This window comes from Gobio gobio, assembly GCF_949357685.1.
Source record: "Gobio gobio genome assembly, chromosome: 6".
Taxonomy (NCBI): Eukaryota; Metazoa; Chordata; class Actinopteri; order Cypriniformes; family Gobionidae; genus Gobio; species Gobio gobio.
Window position 1 is genome coordinate 15,435,363 of NC_137102.1, and position 18,164 is coordinate 15,453,526.

The following is an 18,164-nucleotide window of genomic DNA, read 5'->3' on the forward strand; positions in this document are numbered from 1 at the left end:
TCAGTAGCGTGTTCAAATATGCATATATATAGAAAAGAGGAAAGAACACAGCGATCAAAAACGATATTACACAATGGTTTAATTAATCAACATAGGCAAATGCAGGAACACACTTGGCACTGAAGCTCTCGTTTCTTGAAGCACTGAAATAGAAACAGCTGAAGTAGGGCTACCCTGAGTGAACTTTAAAGAGGAAGCAACAGGGCAAAATCAATTGTGCCTTAAGAACACACACACGTCTTGGGCTGCCAGCTGAGAAGAACTAATGTTCTGATGCGTTCTGCTTCAGCTCTGCTAGAGTCATTTGAATGAATAACAATCACGGGCACTACAGGGAGGATTCAAATAGGCTGCCAAGGCCAGGTGCGTTTGAGGAAAGGTAGTGTAGGCTGTAGAGAGGAAGTTTTATTGTATGTACAGTGACCACAACACCTTTGGACACTTAAGCCACAAGAAATATAGCACACTTTTTAAGCTAAACATTTCAACTAAATATGTTTGTTAGGTTTCAAATTATCAAACAATGGATCAAACCAGCTTCCTCACTATAAACACCGATCAGATAACATTACGTCCACCTTCCTAATATTGTGTTGGTCCCCCTTTTACTGCCAAAACAGCCCTGACCCGTCGAGGCATTGACTCCACTAGACCCCTGAAGGTATGCTGTAGTATCTGGCACCAAGATGTTAGCAGCAGATCCTTTAAGTCCTGTAAGTTGCGAAGTGGGGCCTCCATGGATCGGACTTGTTTGTTCAGCATTTCCCACAGATGCTCGATTGGATTGAGATCTGGGGAATTTGGAGGCCAAGTCAACACTTCAAATTCGTTGTTGTGCTCCTCAAACCATTTTTGCTTTGTGGCAGGGTGCATTATCCTGCAGAAAGAGACCACAGCCACCAGGGAATACTGTTACCATGAAAGGGTACATGGTCTGCAACAATGAGGTAGGCTGTACGTGTCAAAGTAACATCCACATGGATGGCAGGACCCAAGGTTTCCCAGCAGAACATTGCCCAAAGCATCACACTGCCTCCGCCGGCTTGTCTTCTTCCCATAGTGCATCCTGGTGCCATGTGTTCCCCAGGTAAGCGACGCACACGCACCTGGCCATCCATGTGATGTAAAAGGAAAGTCAATCTTCAGACCAGGTCATTTTCTTCCATTACTCCGTGGTCCTTTTCTGATGCTCACGTGTCCACTGTTGCCGCTTTCGGCCGTGGACAGGGGTCACAGCGGGCACCCTGACTGGTCTGGCTATGCCAACAAACTGCGATGCACTGTATATTCTGACACCTTTCTATCAGAACCAGCGTCTGTTTGATCGGACCACACGGGCCAGCCTTCGCTGCCCATGTGCATCAATGAGCATTGGCCGCCCATGACCCTGTTGCCGGTTCACCACTGTTCCTTCCTTGGACCACTTTTGATAGATACTGACCACTGCATACCAGGAACACCCCACAAGAGCTGCAGTTTTGGAGATGCTCTGACCCAGTCATCTAGCCATCACAATTTGGCCCTTGTCAAACTCACTCAAATCCTTATGCTTGCCCATTTTTCCTGCTTCTAACCATAGACAGTAAAAGAAATGGACACAGCGACCCCATAGACTTCAACAGAGAGAATTGAAGTCAGTTAGAAGCACTCACTTCCTGATGGCTGAGCGTACTGGGCAGCCTCAGACTGAGCTTGACCACTTAGATGTGACGTGAGCAACCTGTCTGACAGTTGTATGTCTTCTAGTAGTTGTGCGAAGTGAAATCTGAATCACCGAATTTTGTAGAGACAGAGATAGTGAGCAGGAGCAACTTTTGATGAATGAAGCAGGATTTGCGACATCTCTATCGGCGTGTATGCCTCCACATCCCCCCGATTGCCTCATAGACAGTAAAAGATTGCATGCGAGCTTCACCTTGGGTCGATACGGTACAGCGCGACGGAGTCGCGTGGTTATGACGCAATCGTTAGCCTATTTTTTACAAAAACGGCTTCTACGGGGCGATAGTGTAAGATACAAGGTAATGGAGTATTTTATATATTGTCGTGTTTGTTTAGAAATAAACAAAGGACAAATGGAGTCTTTAAACGGCTCAGATATAAAGATATTCGCTGTCAAAGTGAGGCCAAAATGAATGGGAGTCAATGGGATGCTAACAGCAGGTGATGGCTTGGTTAGCAATGGCCGCCCCTATGGAAGGTACGCCTTCCGGGGGCTAGATTACCACCTTGCTTCTAACACATCAACTTTGTGGACAAAATTTTAATTTGCTGCCTAATATATCCCTCCCACTTCACCTGTCAGTGGTCATAATGTAATGTCTGATCGGTGTATGTCCACACCAGCTTGTTAAAGGCACAATATGTAGTTTTTCGCTAGAGGTCACCTATTGAAAACAAAGGTGTAGCTTGATGACGGAGAGTTGTCATCTTCACCTCACAGCCCATGGAAAAGAATTGTGACGGGACACGGGCAGAAATCATGTTCATGGATGAGATTATTAATGTTACTGTAGTATGAAGCAGAGCAGGCCCAAGTGCTGTGGGAGCTGAACGGCTGCTGGAGCAATTGCTAATGAGAGATGAGCACGACACACGGCTCGACAGCAGCGGAGCTTTTATTATGCCACAGTCGCCTCTTCCGCTTCTTCCGGTCATGCGTATGTGGGGTAACGCAGTGCTGTTTTAGATACATTTCAGCGTGTTGAAAATTATGTTATAACGTTACTCTGTGCGTTTGCTCCGAGGCTGCTATGAGACACTTGTTGCACACTGCAGTAAGCAAGATCGATATTATAATATCATATTAATAAATGCTGGATGGCTTGTGTTGCTAAATGGCATGCAATTAATTTTAAAACATATTGTATGATGGAGAGAATGCTGTATTACTGTACAATCATTCGTTTTTTTGTCTATAAATGTATCCAAACAGTTGTTACCTTGTCTAATAAAACATATAACAGTCTTTGGTGTTTCCATGGTTTCTACAAAATAAAACCGGATATCAAGGCTATGGCAGGACTTCACTGATAGGCAACGCACGGACACGGTCCATGTCCTGGTTAAAATTGCATATTTCTCTGGATTTAAACATTCTTGGAAACATCTGGAATAATGCAAGTACACAAGACAACAACATATATAACTGTTCTAGTTGTTTTTTGGATATTTTAATCCAAAAATCTCACATATTGTGCCTTTACAGGAATGAAAAATACTCAGAAATGTTAAGTTACACTCAAAAATAAATTATGCCTTTTTTTAAGATTTACCCATTTCAATAAATAGTAACATTCCATCAAATTTAATAATCTTTACACATTTTCATTGAATAGTTGATTAAGGATTGTTTGATTAAAATGTGTAAGGAGGATTATTCAATAATTCAATTAAAATATGTAAGGATTATTCAAATCAATTTGATGGAATTAACTGCAATGCATAAATCTTAAAAAAGGCTTACATTTTTTTGAGTGTAGTTCTGTGGTCTTATAAGGTTTTTGATAGCTGTTTTTTTTTTTAATTCAGCAAATGCATTTACATACATTTTAAGTGAGTGCTTAAAGGGTTAGTTCACCCAAAAATGAAAATTCTGTCATTAATTACTTACCCTCATGTCGTTCGACACCCGTAAGACCTCCGTTCATCTTCAGAACACAAATGAAGATATTTTAGTTAAAACCCTAAAATAACGACTTATATAGTGATGACGATTTCAAAACACGGCCTCATGAAGCTTCGAAGCGTTATGAATCAGTGAGTCGAATCATGATTCGGATCGCGTGTCAAACCGCCAAACTGCTGAAATTTGGCGATCCGAACTGCTGAATCGACTCACTGGTTCATAACGCTTCGAAGCTTCATGATGCCGTGTTTTGAAATCGTCATCATTATATAAGTCGTTATTTAGGGTTTTTTTGCGCACAAAAACTATTCTCGTCACTCCATAAAGTTATTGTAGAACCACTGTAGTGAGATGGACTTTGTAACGACGTCTTTAGTACCTTTTAAGGGTCTTGAGAGTGAACCGTGCATTGTGCCAATGGAGGCCTTTCAGAGCCATCAGATTTCAACAAAAATATCTTCATTTGTGTTCCGAAGATGAACGGAGGTCTTGTAATTAGGGTAAGTAAGTAATTAATGACAGAATTTTCATTTTTGGGTGAACTAACCCTTTAAGAGTGTCCATATGATTTTTGGGGCAACTGTATAATATAAAGTCAAACTGACAAGAAAGCCTAGTGTAAGAAAGACCAAGAGACCAACACAAAGTGGCAGAGATCTTTGACTGAAATTAGAAATAGTCCAGATTTCAACAGTCTTTTCAGTTCTTCACAGAATTGGGTTTATCTGAGAAAAGGAAGACCAGTTCAAACAAAGGACAACGTGTGAAACCTATTAGACAAAACCTAAAGCTGGTCTCTTGGCTTAACCATTTGAATAAGAAATACATAGGCTATATGGCATTTACCATTTTTTTTATCATGTACACTAGTATGTGAGAAATATAAGTATTTTATGTAAATAAGGATAACATTAAATTTATGTAAATGAAATACGCATTTGTATATGCCTTTTTTTCTTCTAGAAGAATCATTGGCCGTAAATGACATTGCCTTCATGGAAAGGGGAACTTTTGACTGATCTGTACTATTCATTTCCTATCTAACAATGTCCTGTTGCAAGAGCAAATTAAGTTTCGTAACTCAAGCAATCACAAAGAGTGCTGGAGAAGGTCCACACAGATGTTCATCTCTAGGAAGCATCAGTCTTTGCATTGCTTTAAGCTCTTAATCCTAAATCTGCCTTTGTGGGTCTAGACAAATTGAAGATTCTGGTGCAAATTTCTAAGGTTCTTATCAAAATCAATAACCCTAATCATCCCAAGACAGTTGCTGACAAAAGAAAAAATAGAGCAATGTGTGTGTTTCCGCTGATCTGGGATTCATGCGATAATGCTGTGCATCCCAAGAAAGACATACGTGCAACAGGTTGGACAGGGATTCTAAGTGACCGGATGAGGCTAAGTTGGACTTGTCCTGAGAGGACCAGTCAGATTAAAGCACAGGCATCTGCTCTGTAATGGTACAGTGACTTGTTTTTGTGTTCATCAAGATCACATCATATATGCTATAGAGAATAAATACACCACCATTATGCTCACATAATTCTTCTAATTCTTCAAATCATTGAAGTCTAATCAGTTTCTGAGAAAAGACACTTTTTATGAATGACTAAGACAGTGATTTATGTTTAATGACATGCTATCACATAGATGAGTATTAGTGAAAAAGACAGTGTGACACGAGAAGCGGTGGACTGAACTCCTTCACTTCTGTTTAAATGTCATAGTGTTGGCTTTCATTAAGCACATGCAGGAACGCCAAAAGCCTTCCAAAAGGGCAGAACTACAGGTCGAGAACACACCATGGGAACTAGATAGGATGCAAAAGTTTAAAGTTCAGATTTCAAGTTCAAATAAAATCTAATACAGTGCAGTGCCCTGAGTTGGCAATATTGTAAGGTACAGCTTCTATAAATTCTGTTTTATTGTAGTAACGGCTCTACAGTAAATCAAGCCTGTGTTCTAGAGGAACTTCTGGCTGAACATGCTGATGTGATGGCAGATCACACTATAAAACTAGAAAGGTCTGTCTAAAAACGTAGCAGACCGTAGACCAATTTAAAGTTTGTGAGAGTGTTTCTGTTTTTTCGTTTTTTTTTAAAATTTGCTATAGGCCTTTATGTTTAGCTATAGCGTTGAAATTTCCCCCAGAAGCTAGCTAAATCTGAGAAAAAAAAACAAACAAAAAAAAACTCAATTGAAGTCCTCAAATAAATAAGTAAATATATATTTAACATGAATAATGTTATTTATTATTTACATGTTATATTCATTTAGCTGACCATTTTGCAATGTCAACGAAGTATTTATTTCCTATTAACGCCATCTAGAGGCATTGTGAAGTCATAATATAACAGCGTCCTGTCCGGAACTAACAAGCTCTTTTTGTTTCCCACGGACTTTTTTATTTACCTGGACCTCCATCTTGACAGCAAGTAACACGTGAGTTCGGTAGCGTTGATGTTTACATTAAAGTAATTCTTAGAAGAGCTGCGGGCTAAATCCCTTTGGATTAATAAAATCTAAAAATACTTTTTTATGAATTTATAATAAAAGAAGTTAAATAACAGACTTGGAAATGTAGCAGTTAATAACAGACTCTCCGTGCATATTTATATGAAACGTGTTGTTGTGTTTACCCAGTAAGTTAAACCATGATAGGAGTGGAGGCTGGACTCTTCATCGGCTCTGTGTCCGATGTGAAGGATGCTCAGAGCCTGACGGACGCGGGTGTAACACACATACTCACCGTTGACTCGGAGGAACCTGCTGTAACTGGATTCCACACGAAATTTGTTCGAGCTCTGGATGATGCGTCCACAGATCTCCTGAGCAGACTGGATGACTGTGTCAGCTTTATATGTGACTCTCTCAGCACACAATCTGAGGCCAAATCACCAGCCGTTCTTGTGCATTGGTAGGTTTTATCATTTATAAAAACTTGAATGACTACGATTCATTACAGTTTATAATAACTACTTTAGTTAATATACATTTAGAATGAGATATTCACTAATGTAATAAACTGTTAATGTTAATAAAGTAAAATTATGTATTTTCATATATGATATGGGACAAAACGTCCTACACACAAAAGTCTTCTTTATGTTAAAAATAAAGAAATTGGATACTCAGGACATTCATTGCTATTATTTTAAAATCATTTATGTTGTATTGTTTTAAATACATGCTCTATACTTGGAAAATACATGTCATTTAACCTGTAACCACCATGTAAAACGCAACAAATTCAAAAATACAAATTTAAGTTGAAGATATCTGTAATATATCAAAAAATACAAAAAGTAAATCTTGAATTGTATTTTCCATTAAAAATCTAAATTGTGTCCACAATTTGTGTTAACTTAATCAGGATATTTTATAATTCTGCATAAATCAGGCAATATCATGGGCATCTTTAACTCTGATGACCCTTTCCCTTTTCCTGCTCATTGCTGATCTCACAGTAGGATACATAGTCCTGAAAGATTTTTCTTTTTTATATTTAATATTTTATTAAAACAATTTTGAAGTCTCTGCAGTCACAGCTTTAAAATGTCAACTCCGTTATCCCAGTGTTATAGTTTCAGTAAATAGTTGTGGGATAAATCTTGGCATTTTTTATGTTTATTAAGGCAGCTACAACTGAGGAAAAAAAAAAAAAATTGTTCCACTGTACAACACATGGTTAAGGTGGAAAATATTACATTTTGTCAACACCATCAGACATTAATCCTGACAGAGTTGATGTCTAACAGAGTTGACAATTTTATATATATATATATATATATGTGTGTGTGTGTGTGTGTGTGTGTGTGTGTGTGTGTGTGTGTGTGTGTGTGTGTGTGTGTGTGTGTGTGTTTTATTGGTAACGCTTTATTTTAAGGTGACAGTTACACGCTACTTACTACATGTACTTACTATAGTAATAACTGTAAATATTATTTTGAAAGTAACTAACCCTAAGCCAAACCCTAACTGTAACTCCATGGTAAGTACATGTAGTTAATTAATATTACTCAGTACTTATTTGTGTAAGTACAATGTAACTACATCACCTTAAAATAAAGTGTAACCATATATTATAATGTTTTTTTGCATATGGGGAATTATTCTAATGGTGTTTCATGATTTTATTTACGTATATATTTGGCGTGATTTACATACCTTATATACATCTGCTGTTGCATTCACAATTGATGATTCTTATTTTTTTATTGAATTTTCCAGTTATTTTTATACATAGTTAATTTGTACGCATCATCTTTTCTTTTTTGAGTGATAACCTGTCACTCATATGAGATCACAGCAATAGCAAACCCTGATGTAATGGACATCATAGAGAGCAAACATTTTTCCACTGCTTAAGTCATGCAGGTCGGCCCAAATAAAATGTACTTAATTGATGCGGTTTAAAGACAGGCTAGAGACATTGGGAACATTTCTGTTGCTGCTACAGGGCGGCACATAATAATGCTTACCATTATACTCAAACTAACATACGCTTCTTGTATTCTGTGAGCTACTGGAGACCCAGAATGAGACGTACTGTACCGCCTCTAAGGAGAAAAACAACCACTGGAAGGACTGTTGTATTAAATTAAATATTAGCTTAGAAGAAATTAGTTTGTTGTCTTAATGTGTTGTCTTGTCAATAATTTGTAATCTCAGGAGGGTAGCAAATTAAGGAGGACAACTGGATTGTTCATCAATAAACCTAACCCAGAAAAACTAAATGTAGAGAATGGATTTTTCTTTTTCATTTAGCTCCTTCACTAAGCTTGTCTGGCCATCACCAGACCAAGCTCATTTTAAGATTGAACATTGGTCTGGGGAGTCTGCTATGTATTTTTTACTGCCAAGAGGCGTGATTAACGAGCATAAATGAAATGACTCTGTACGCAATTGAATAGTGCTTCAACCAATCAGACCACAAGAGGCGTGATCAACTTGCAATGACCCATCGTTTCTCTATTCGTCATCGTGTTAAACCCACCAATAGTGCACCAGGTGGATAAGCCAGTCTGTGATTGGTTCACGCAAAAGTGTAACAGAAGCAGTAGAAATGAATGTACAGGTTTCCAGACTGAGATCAAATCGCCGGCAGATCAGGCTGGGTTTACCCAGTCTATTACTAAGCACTACTAATACACAATTGAAGACTTTACACTGTTGTTGGATGGATCAAATTAAAATTGCATGATTTCTTTATGCGTCTGACGGAGTTGCCACAAATTAAGTTATGAAGTGAATAAAGTTTATGAAGTTATGAAGTTTCCTTACATGGTTCATTAAGCTGAGACCTTTGTCTACAAATATATACATTTATAAGAATCTATTATTAAATAATAAAAACTAACTTCTACTATGTTTTATCCCTTATCTCAAGAATCATATATATATATATATATATATATATATATATATATATATATATATATATATATATATATATATATATATATATATATATATATATATATATATATATATATATATAAACAACTACTTTATTTATTTTGCAGCCATGTTGGGCAAAGTAGAAGTGCTGCTGTGGTGACTGCTTACCTGATGAAAACACAACACCTCAATTTGCAGGATGCATATTCTAAACTCCAAAACTTAAAACCAGATGTTAAGTGAGTGTTTTTCATGATTTATCTTGTAATGACACGTTTGTAAAGAGCATCATTATTGAAGAATGCTCCTCTTATTTTCTCAGAATGAATGACGAGTTTCTGGACCAGCTGGCACTTTATGAATTAATGGACTGTAAAGTAGACACCACAAATCCCTTATACAAACAGTTTAGATTGAAGAAAATTACAGAGAAATATCCAGGTATGTACATACTTAAAGACCCCCTGTAGTAGAAATCATCAAGTTTTTAGCGTTGTTTATATGTCTTTGTGGTGTTTTTAATTAGCTTTAAGACTAAACATGTGCAAATTCACAAGTCAAATTCATTGCAGAGTTTTTTTCTCCTTGAAGCTGCAGTTAATTCACTCTTCCACTACTTCTCCTGAATCAGTTTCTGGTTCAAACATACTGTGTATGGCTGAATTAAACCACTATTTCCACTTGCCATTGTGCAGCGTTTACTACAGTAAAGTTAACCAAGTGAATCTCTGAGCTGGTGGGAGTGAGTGGAGGCTGGGCTAATTTGCATTTTCATAGTTCCTCATACTAAATGAAGCAAGGGTGTAGAGTTACATTCAAGCTATTTTAAGGCATGAATTTAGAAATTTTAACATTTTCTTTTCCTGTGAATTTGTCATTTTGGTGATCAAAGATGAGTTTTAAGGGATACAATTATTGACTACAGGGGGAGTTTATACTTGCTTAATACATATGGTCAATATGTGTTAATTTAAACTTTATACACACATAGTTAAATGGTCTATATTAAAACACTAATGAAAGAAACTTACCAGCGCCTATATTAAAGTCATGTATTTTGATCAATTCAGAGCTCAAGAATGTGCCAAAAGATGTCTTTGCTGTTGACCCTGCACAAACCCAGAATTCAGAAGCTGTATACAGATGTAGAAAGTGCAGGTAAAATCTCTCTTTAAAAAAAAAAAAAAAATGTATTGTATATTTGAAGTCCTGAAGTCCTATTTTGTTGACACATAAAACATTTTTTTTTGATCATGGAACAACATTCCTGTCCCAAAATGTAGTCTTAGTCCTATCACTAAACCTAACCTTATACCCATAAGTTATCTGAGGGAAACGATAGGTGAATAACACTGGTAGAAGCACCTAACCCTGGTTGTAAGCCTGAATTTGACATAAACTGTAAACCTTATTCTGATTGGTTGATAGGAATGTTGTTCCAGAGTTAACAAAGATGTTGATCCAGGAACATGTTGTACTTGGTGAAATCACGTTCACCGACTGAAGTCTTAACCTGCTGTTGTCTTTCGCACAGACGCACGCTTTTCCGTCACTCCAGCATTCTCAGTCACTGTGTGGGAGGAGGAGTCTCTGCGTTCTCTCATAAGAAGACGAGGATAGTGAGCTCTACAGCTGAAGATCAGAGACAGTGCACATCCTACTTTATAGAGCCGGTGCAATGGATGGAGCAGGCCTTACTAGGTGTTATGGATGGACAGGTATTACCTGATTGCTTCTCATATCTGGACACAAAATTAAATAGAATTATCAAAACGTTCATATATGTCCATTTACAAGTATTTTATTTAATTATTACGAAAGTCAAAGGGTTTGCTTTAAAGGGATAGTTCACCCAAAAAATAAAATAACCCATGATTTACTCACCCTCACAATGGCCTTCTGAAGCTAAGCGATGCGTTTGTGTAAGAAAAAAATACATTATAAATATTCATTATATCCGGTTGTATTTGTCTGAAAGAAGAATGTCATATACACCTAGGATGGCTTGAGGGTGAGTAAATCATGGGCTAATTTTCATTTTTGGGTGAACTATCCCTTTAAGATTGATAATTGCATGATATTCTATGCTGGGTAGGCTAGAGATTGTAGTGGCTAAGCAGTAAATGTGCCATTTTGTTTATTTGTAGGTGTTTTAATATGATTTTAAATCATATTTTAAAGTAAAAGCTTTTGTAAAATCTCTCTTGCAGCTTTTGTGTCCCAAGTGCAGCTCAAAGCTGGGCTCGTTTAACTGGTACGGCGAACAGTGTTCGTGTGGACGCTGGGTGACACCGGCCTTCCAGATGCACAAGAACAGAGTGGATGAAATCAAACACATCAGTATATCTGCACTCAAATGACCCACAAATAAAGATCTGTTTTGTATACTCAGAAATGTTTGTCATTGTTAGTGTTTTAAGTTGAAATAATACATCATAACATTTCATGTCAGAAATACCATGTAAAAGGGCATGTGCTTTACTTTGTAACTTTGCTTTAAAAGTTTTGATATACAAGTTATGTTTTATCACATTTAAAACAACTGTTTTCTATTTTCATTTATTTTAAAATGTAAAAAATTTAATCCTGTGATGGCAAAGCTGAATTTTCAGCATCATTACGCCAGTCTTCAGTGTCACATGATCCTTCAGAAATCATTCTAATATGATGATTTGGGGCTCAAAAAAGTATTATTATTATCAATGTTGAAAACAGTTGTACGGCTTAATAGTTTTGTGGAAACTGATACATTTAGTCCAGGATTTTTTGATTAATAGAAAGTTCAAAACAGCTGAATTTGAAATTGTCTAACATTATAAATGTCTTTACTGTCATTTATGACCAATTGAATGCATCCTTGCTGAATAAAAGTACAAATTTCTTTAAAAATAAATATATGGCGTCTATTAGTATCTTACTGACACAAAACGTTTGATTGATGAATATACTTTATTAGTCTTGTTTGGTTAATTTGACCAGTAAGTTAAATTTTTATTTGGATGAGCTTTTGCATTCATAATTAAACAAAGATCTTGCATGTATTGCAAAAAGTGGGATTTCTATCCAGTAGATGGCGACAAATGACTAGTACTGTGCTATTACGTCGGACTATATTTCGCTTGCTATTCAAAATAGTGGAGAATAGGGCTCATTCCTTTGTTCTAAAAGAGTCCTTGGTTACACCTACTGTAGATGACAGATGATCAGCATTTAAAGAAAATGTTAGACACTTTGACTCGGTTGAGAGAGTATAGGATGGTATAACAAACTTGGCTCCTGACTTGCTAAATCTGCTATACTCACAAAATCAGAAATTACATTCTTTTTTTTTTTTGTGGTACCACAGAATTGTGTCCATAAATTGTCATCATGTACTTTGTATTTGTATGAAATATAGCACTAATTCAGATGCAAGAGCATGTAGTTTCCTCATAGATGTTTGTATGATGTTTATTGAGAGAGTCTGCATTTCACTGTGGGTGGTTATGGCACAGAGTTGTGAGATCCTGTTGTGTTTATGAGGGTCATATCCTCTATGTAATGGCCTGAACACTTTCTGTGAAGTTTTGAAGAGTTGCCCGCTGTGTATTTGCTCAAGACCGACGACATCATTTGAGAGAGGAGCAGGATTTCAGGAAAGGGGAGCTGAGAATGAAAAGAGTAAACTAAATGTAACTCCTCAGAATGATATTCACTAACACAGTATATGCAGTTGTTTTCGTTTTTCCAGGAACATTAAATATAATGTAATGGTAAAAGATGTGGAAGGAGTATACACTGAGATCACATACAAAGGAGAAACCAGGAAAGTGTGCTTGTTACTCCTTATTGATGTTGCAGTCTTGGTTAGAGCCGAGATGGAGGTGTGGATAAGCTAGACATCTGATTGGTTCAGAGACCTGCTTGAGCTGTAATCAAGCATTTTAGTGTGACAGTCTTGACCTTTTCAATAGTAGCAATTTGGCCTAAAATACACAGTTTTTTGTTTATTCTTTCCTTTCAAGAGTAGTTAGTGTAAATAACCGTTTTTACAGACATGCCATACATCTGGAAATGAGAAAAGATGCTGTTCTTACAAATGGAACAGGCGGTATTACCTAAACTGTAAAATTGCTATTGGTTGGGTGTGTAAGACTGAACAGAAAAAGTGTAATTTGCCTTTATTACTTTGTGTATCATTGTTAAAACTCTTTTTTGAAACAGGTTTACAATCAATAGAAAAATAGATCTTTTTTTCTAGTTAGAATTTTCAAAAGGAAATCAAGTCAAAATGTTAATTTAACTCGTGTCTTGCAAATACACTGAAAAAAAAGCTTTTTACTGCTTGTTTAAATTGCTTAAAGCTGCTGTCCGTAACTTTTTTTGTGTTCAAGATTTACAAAAATTATATTATGAGAATTTACAACATGAATCCATTTTCCAAACCGTGTTTTTGTCTTACCCTGAATCATTATGGTACACTTACAATAAGTGTTTATATTGGGACTCAGACCAGACTGGTAGGAACCGCTGCGGAGGAGCACAGTCCCTGCGTGACTCGCCATAGACATAAACAGAGAGAAGTAGCTCCGGCTTCAATGTTCTTCCGCAAGACACATGCAGTTCTGTTTATTAACCGCTAGAGCGCAAAAAGTTACGGGCTGCAGCTTTAATTAAAATGAGCTAAAGCAACACAATTGCTATACATTTTGTTCTAACTTCATTTGATTGTGTTCAATCCACTTAAATATAGCCTAAGTCAAATAGAAGTTTACTTAATCCGTTTGTGTTGAGATTACATGAATGATTTGTGTTGCTTTAACTGAAACTGGGCGGGGCTTCTTAGTTCCCAGCATGCTTTGTATAGCTAAATCAAGAGAGAGTAAATGTTGTTATTTTATATGTAAAAGTGTTATTTGATGTATTTTTGAGCAAGATGAGACAGGGGAGACTTGATTGTGTTTAATGTTCAATATTCAATTATGTTGGAATTATTAGAATCATTTAAATTACAGTGGGTTATTGTGGAGAAGAGTGGAGCATTTGCTTATAGCCTGTGGACTGATACAACTAATGTCATAATGGCTTTGCTTAAGGAGCTTTTAATGCTTAGCATTTAAGATGCTAATGTGTGCTATTGCTAGCTAAATGTTTGTTAAGTTGCTACTGCAGTATTATAATTCAGTTGTGTAACATTAAAATATAAGAAATAGAAGTGGATGAATGAATATATGAAATCGAATGCCTGAATCATGTCAGGGAGCCATATAAAATTCACTTTGAGACTACTTCATTGGGTCACTTAAAATGTATTCAGTCCACAATGTTGAAGTTACATGAACAAATTATGTTTAACCTAATTGATTCATGTTGGACCAACACACTTTTTTTTTTCAGTGTGTAATGCTTTAAAATAAAACGGTATATGCATTATACCAATATTGTAACATATGTAGTTCCACATTTGAAAATAATTAACAAGCAAGACAAGTATTTATTTTTCTCAGTTCAGATGAGTCCATGTATAGCAACACAAGCAGTAGGCAGTTTCCCTGCTATATGTCCTGCAGATCTAAGTGGACGCATTTGCGTAACATCAGTAGTAAACCACAGATTTCTATGGATCAGATGTTGAGCACATGGATGCTGCTCACACAACATCTAAATTGGTCTTCTTCAGGGATGTAGATTGTTTTAAATCATAGGTTTTTGTTAAAAAAAAAAAATGAATAATCATTTACTCACTCTCAAGTTGTTCTAAACCTGTGTGAGTTTCTTCTGTTGAACAAACACACACAAAAGATAATTTGAAGAATGTTGGTAACCCAACCATTTCTGGTCCCCATTGACTTCCATATTTTTATATTACCTAGTTATTATATTTGGTTACCTACATTCTTCAAAATATCTTCTTCTGTGTTCAACAGAACAAAGAAACTCTTGAAGGTGAGTAAATTACAGAATTTTAATTTTTTGTTCAATTATGCCTTTGAGGCAAAGTTGCATTTTGAATTAGCAGTTTATTCCTTTAACATGATAAATGTTATGATGTTGATTTTCTAATCCGATTATCCAGTTGAACTATAGGACAGCTGATCCTCAAATACGTCTAGCACATTTCATTTTGTCCATGTGTCTGGAGCCAGCTCTCCTTTGCAGTCTGAATCAAAAACATGGTATGTCTAATACATAATTGACACGGTCTTAACTGAAACAACCTTGGACTATTAATTGATTTCAGGGGGATAGACCTCTTCCATGCCACGTCTGCAAATGCTCCCTTTATGATGTGTCACAGCATCGATAACTCATCATCCAAAGACACACATAGCCACATAGCAGCTGCAGAAAATTGAATCAAAGCACATATTTTACAGTTGATCCGTTGCCTCTATCTTTAGCATTATCTTCATCACTTCGCTTCAGAAGGCCTTTATTAACCCCCCGGAGCCGTGTGGAGCAGTTATATGATGGATAGAGGCACTTTTATGGACTTCAAAAAGACACAACCATTCACTGCCATTATAAAGCTTGGAAGAGCCAGGACATTTTTAATATAACTCCGATTTTATTCGTCTGAAAGAAGAATGTCATATACACCTATGACTTGAGGGTGAGTAAATCATGGGCTAATTTTCATTTTTGGGTGAACTTACCCTTTAAATGCATGAATGTTTCACCAATCATTATTACTGTACATAGTGACCCGGATCTGACATGGATGGATCTCTACCTGTCACGATAATATAAAACTCGCCTGATATTGGAGCAACATTTACAGAAGAATAAAATAAAGCATATTTTGTTACCTTTTGGAGCTTGGAAGGGTTCAGTTTGAGCAGATGTTTTATACCATCATCACTGTCCTCGTCAGAGCTCATTTCCCAGTACATTCAGAATCTGGCTCATATTCACAATCTCAAACATATCCTCAAAACTATCATTTTCAACATCTTCAAAATGAATATTTTGATCGTTGACAGCTTCTTTACCAGATCCACCATCAAGTGACAGTAACACTAATATTTGATTGCGTTCAGTACTTGCTCTGCAGTAAATCGCTGAGCCATTTCAAGTTTTGCTATTTTGTTTTCTGCCTGCGGTAACTACGAGTGAATCGTCACTTCATCATTGTGTATCAGACAATACCACCTTGTGGAATAAAGGTGAATTGCACTTATTCAGTCATCAGAGATTCAATTATTGTTGTGCAGAAAAAAATATACTTACACTGTTACACACCTCGGGTTATACAACTTTTACAAAAAAATGAATCGGAAAACAGGCATTATTTTATAATTGTATTTTTTTCTTGTTATATTGTTTATAATTAATTGATTGAGGAATACTAAGAAGGTTGACTTCTAACTTTAAAAAAAGAGGGAAGTGAATGATATCCCGGGTCACAAAAGACCCAAGGTATGCGTTTAAGGGTTAAACATATGAACTATTAGTAGTATTGGTCCCTTCTTTGTCTTCTCTTTTGTGAATGAGCTTTTTTTATTGCACATGTGGTGTTTATGTATGCAAATATTATAAAAATTACTCTATATGTAAATACTCATTTACATAGGCCAATTGGAGTGAAACCTTCAGGCGTTGCATTTTTTTGACTTTGGTACTGGATTTTTTTACTTAGCTTAATAATAATATAATCTTATAGTCCAGTCCACAGTTTTTCTTAAGGACTGTTTGATCTTTAATGGAGGATGCGGTCTGTGGAAAAGCTCTCAGATCCCCCTGTCCCCCTGAAATTTACAGCATCTTACTCTTTGAAACCCAGATTTGTTGCTGTGGTTATTGAGGAGGTAGAAGTGAAAGCAATGAATTAAATCTCTCTTCTAAAGAAAGTATTTTCTTCTGACACAAATCTTGACTCTGTGGCCATGACATTTCTATTGGTTTAGTTAGTTATTGTGCTACTACAGTATATTAATATTTAATTACATTATCAAATCATTCTGAATGCATGTGTAAAAAGGGGTTCTATCGGGTGGTCTTTTAAACTGTTTCTCCCCTTTTAAAGTGCAGTTATGTCTAAATATTTAGCTATCTGACATTTGTTTAAATGGGGATTGGATTGCACAACCTCAAATTAGCATTAAAAATGCTATTATGATTTGGACAGCATAGATTCTTTAGTTTTGTTCATCTTTGTGTTTACAGAAGCATCAGCGGAAGAATAAGGTTCCTGTCTCCATCTTTGTCATATTGACAGCGGGTCGTTTTTTTGCTGAGCATGATCACTCAGGGTTTTTTCCTCATACATATCAGTCCTTTATTCCAATTCCAGAAAAGTTTTTTTTTCCTACGGACCTCACAGATGGCTGTGCTCCCAGATTTGAAAAGGTTTCTTTGGAAACCAAATACAACATTGTGGTTGGAACCTAAACTGTTTTAAAGCCAAAGCTATTAGATGGCCTGCACAAACTGACCCCAGAGCAGGTCTGAAGATGAGCTGACTGAGGGTTTTCTGCTGCAGGATGACATTGAGGACATTCTCTTGTGACCTTTTCATGTGTTTATGAGTGATTAGATGGACCAGACAGTGGGGTCGTATGAATTATGGAGTCTTCTATAGACCAATGCTTGGACAGAATTTAATGTTTAGTTAAACGTTTAAGTCCTTTTCTTTTTCTTCTCCGCACAAAAGCATGCGAGTAAAGTGGAGCACCAGCAATTTGTCCTCCCCTCCCAAAGTGTTATGTAATCTCTCCACTCTGGGTTTTCCATTTCCCGTTCCTTTGTTGCTCCCCATTCACTGTTGAGAGAAACCCCTCTCCGAGTTCACTCCATAGTAAACGTTGCATGCAGATTTGACACTGTTGAGTTCTATATATACATGACCATTCAAAAGTTTTTTTTCAAAGAAATGTACATTGGTATGAAATATTGATATGAAATAAATGCTGTTCTTTTAAACTTTCTATTCATCAAAATTGATAATAAAAATAAATGTTACTTGAGCGGCGAATCAGCATCAGAATGATTTCTGAAGGATCATGTGACAATGAAGACGATGGTGAAAATTCATCTTTGCCATAACAGGAATAAATTATATTTTAAGATACATTATTATTTATTTTAAATAACTGTATCATTTTGATCAAATAAATGTAGCTTTTGAGCATAAGATACTTCTTTTAAAATCATAAAT

At 36.4% G+C, this 18,164-nt stretch overlaps 1 protein-coding gene across 1 annotated transcript; it reads left to right on the forward strand.

Moving 5' to 3' along the window:
* The first annotated feature begins 6,034 nt into the window (after positions 1-6,034).
* Positions 6,035-11,912, forward strand: dusp12 (dual specificity phosphatase 12). The gene is made up of 7 exons (XM_079820171.1): positions 6,035-6,070; positions 6,272-6,545; positions 9,154-9,267; positions 9,351-9,469; positions 10,099-10,186; positions 10,563-10,746; positions 11,239-11,912. The coding sequence occupies exons 2-7, from the start codon at positions 6,283-6,285 to the stop codon at positions 11,386-11,388; spliced, it is 918 nt and encodes a 305-aa protein (XP_079676297.1). The 5' UTR covers positions 6,035-6,070; positions 6,272-6,282; the 3' UTR covers positions 11,389-11,912.
* The last annotated feature ends 6,252 nt before the right edge of the window (positions 11,913-18,164 follow it).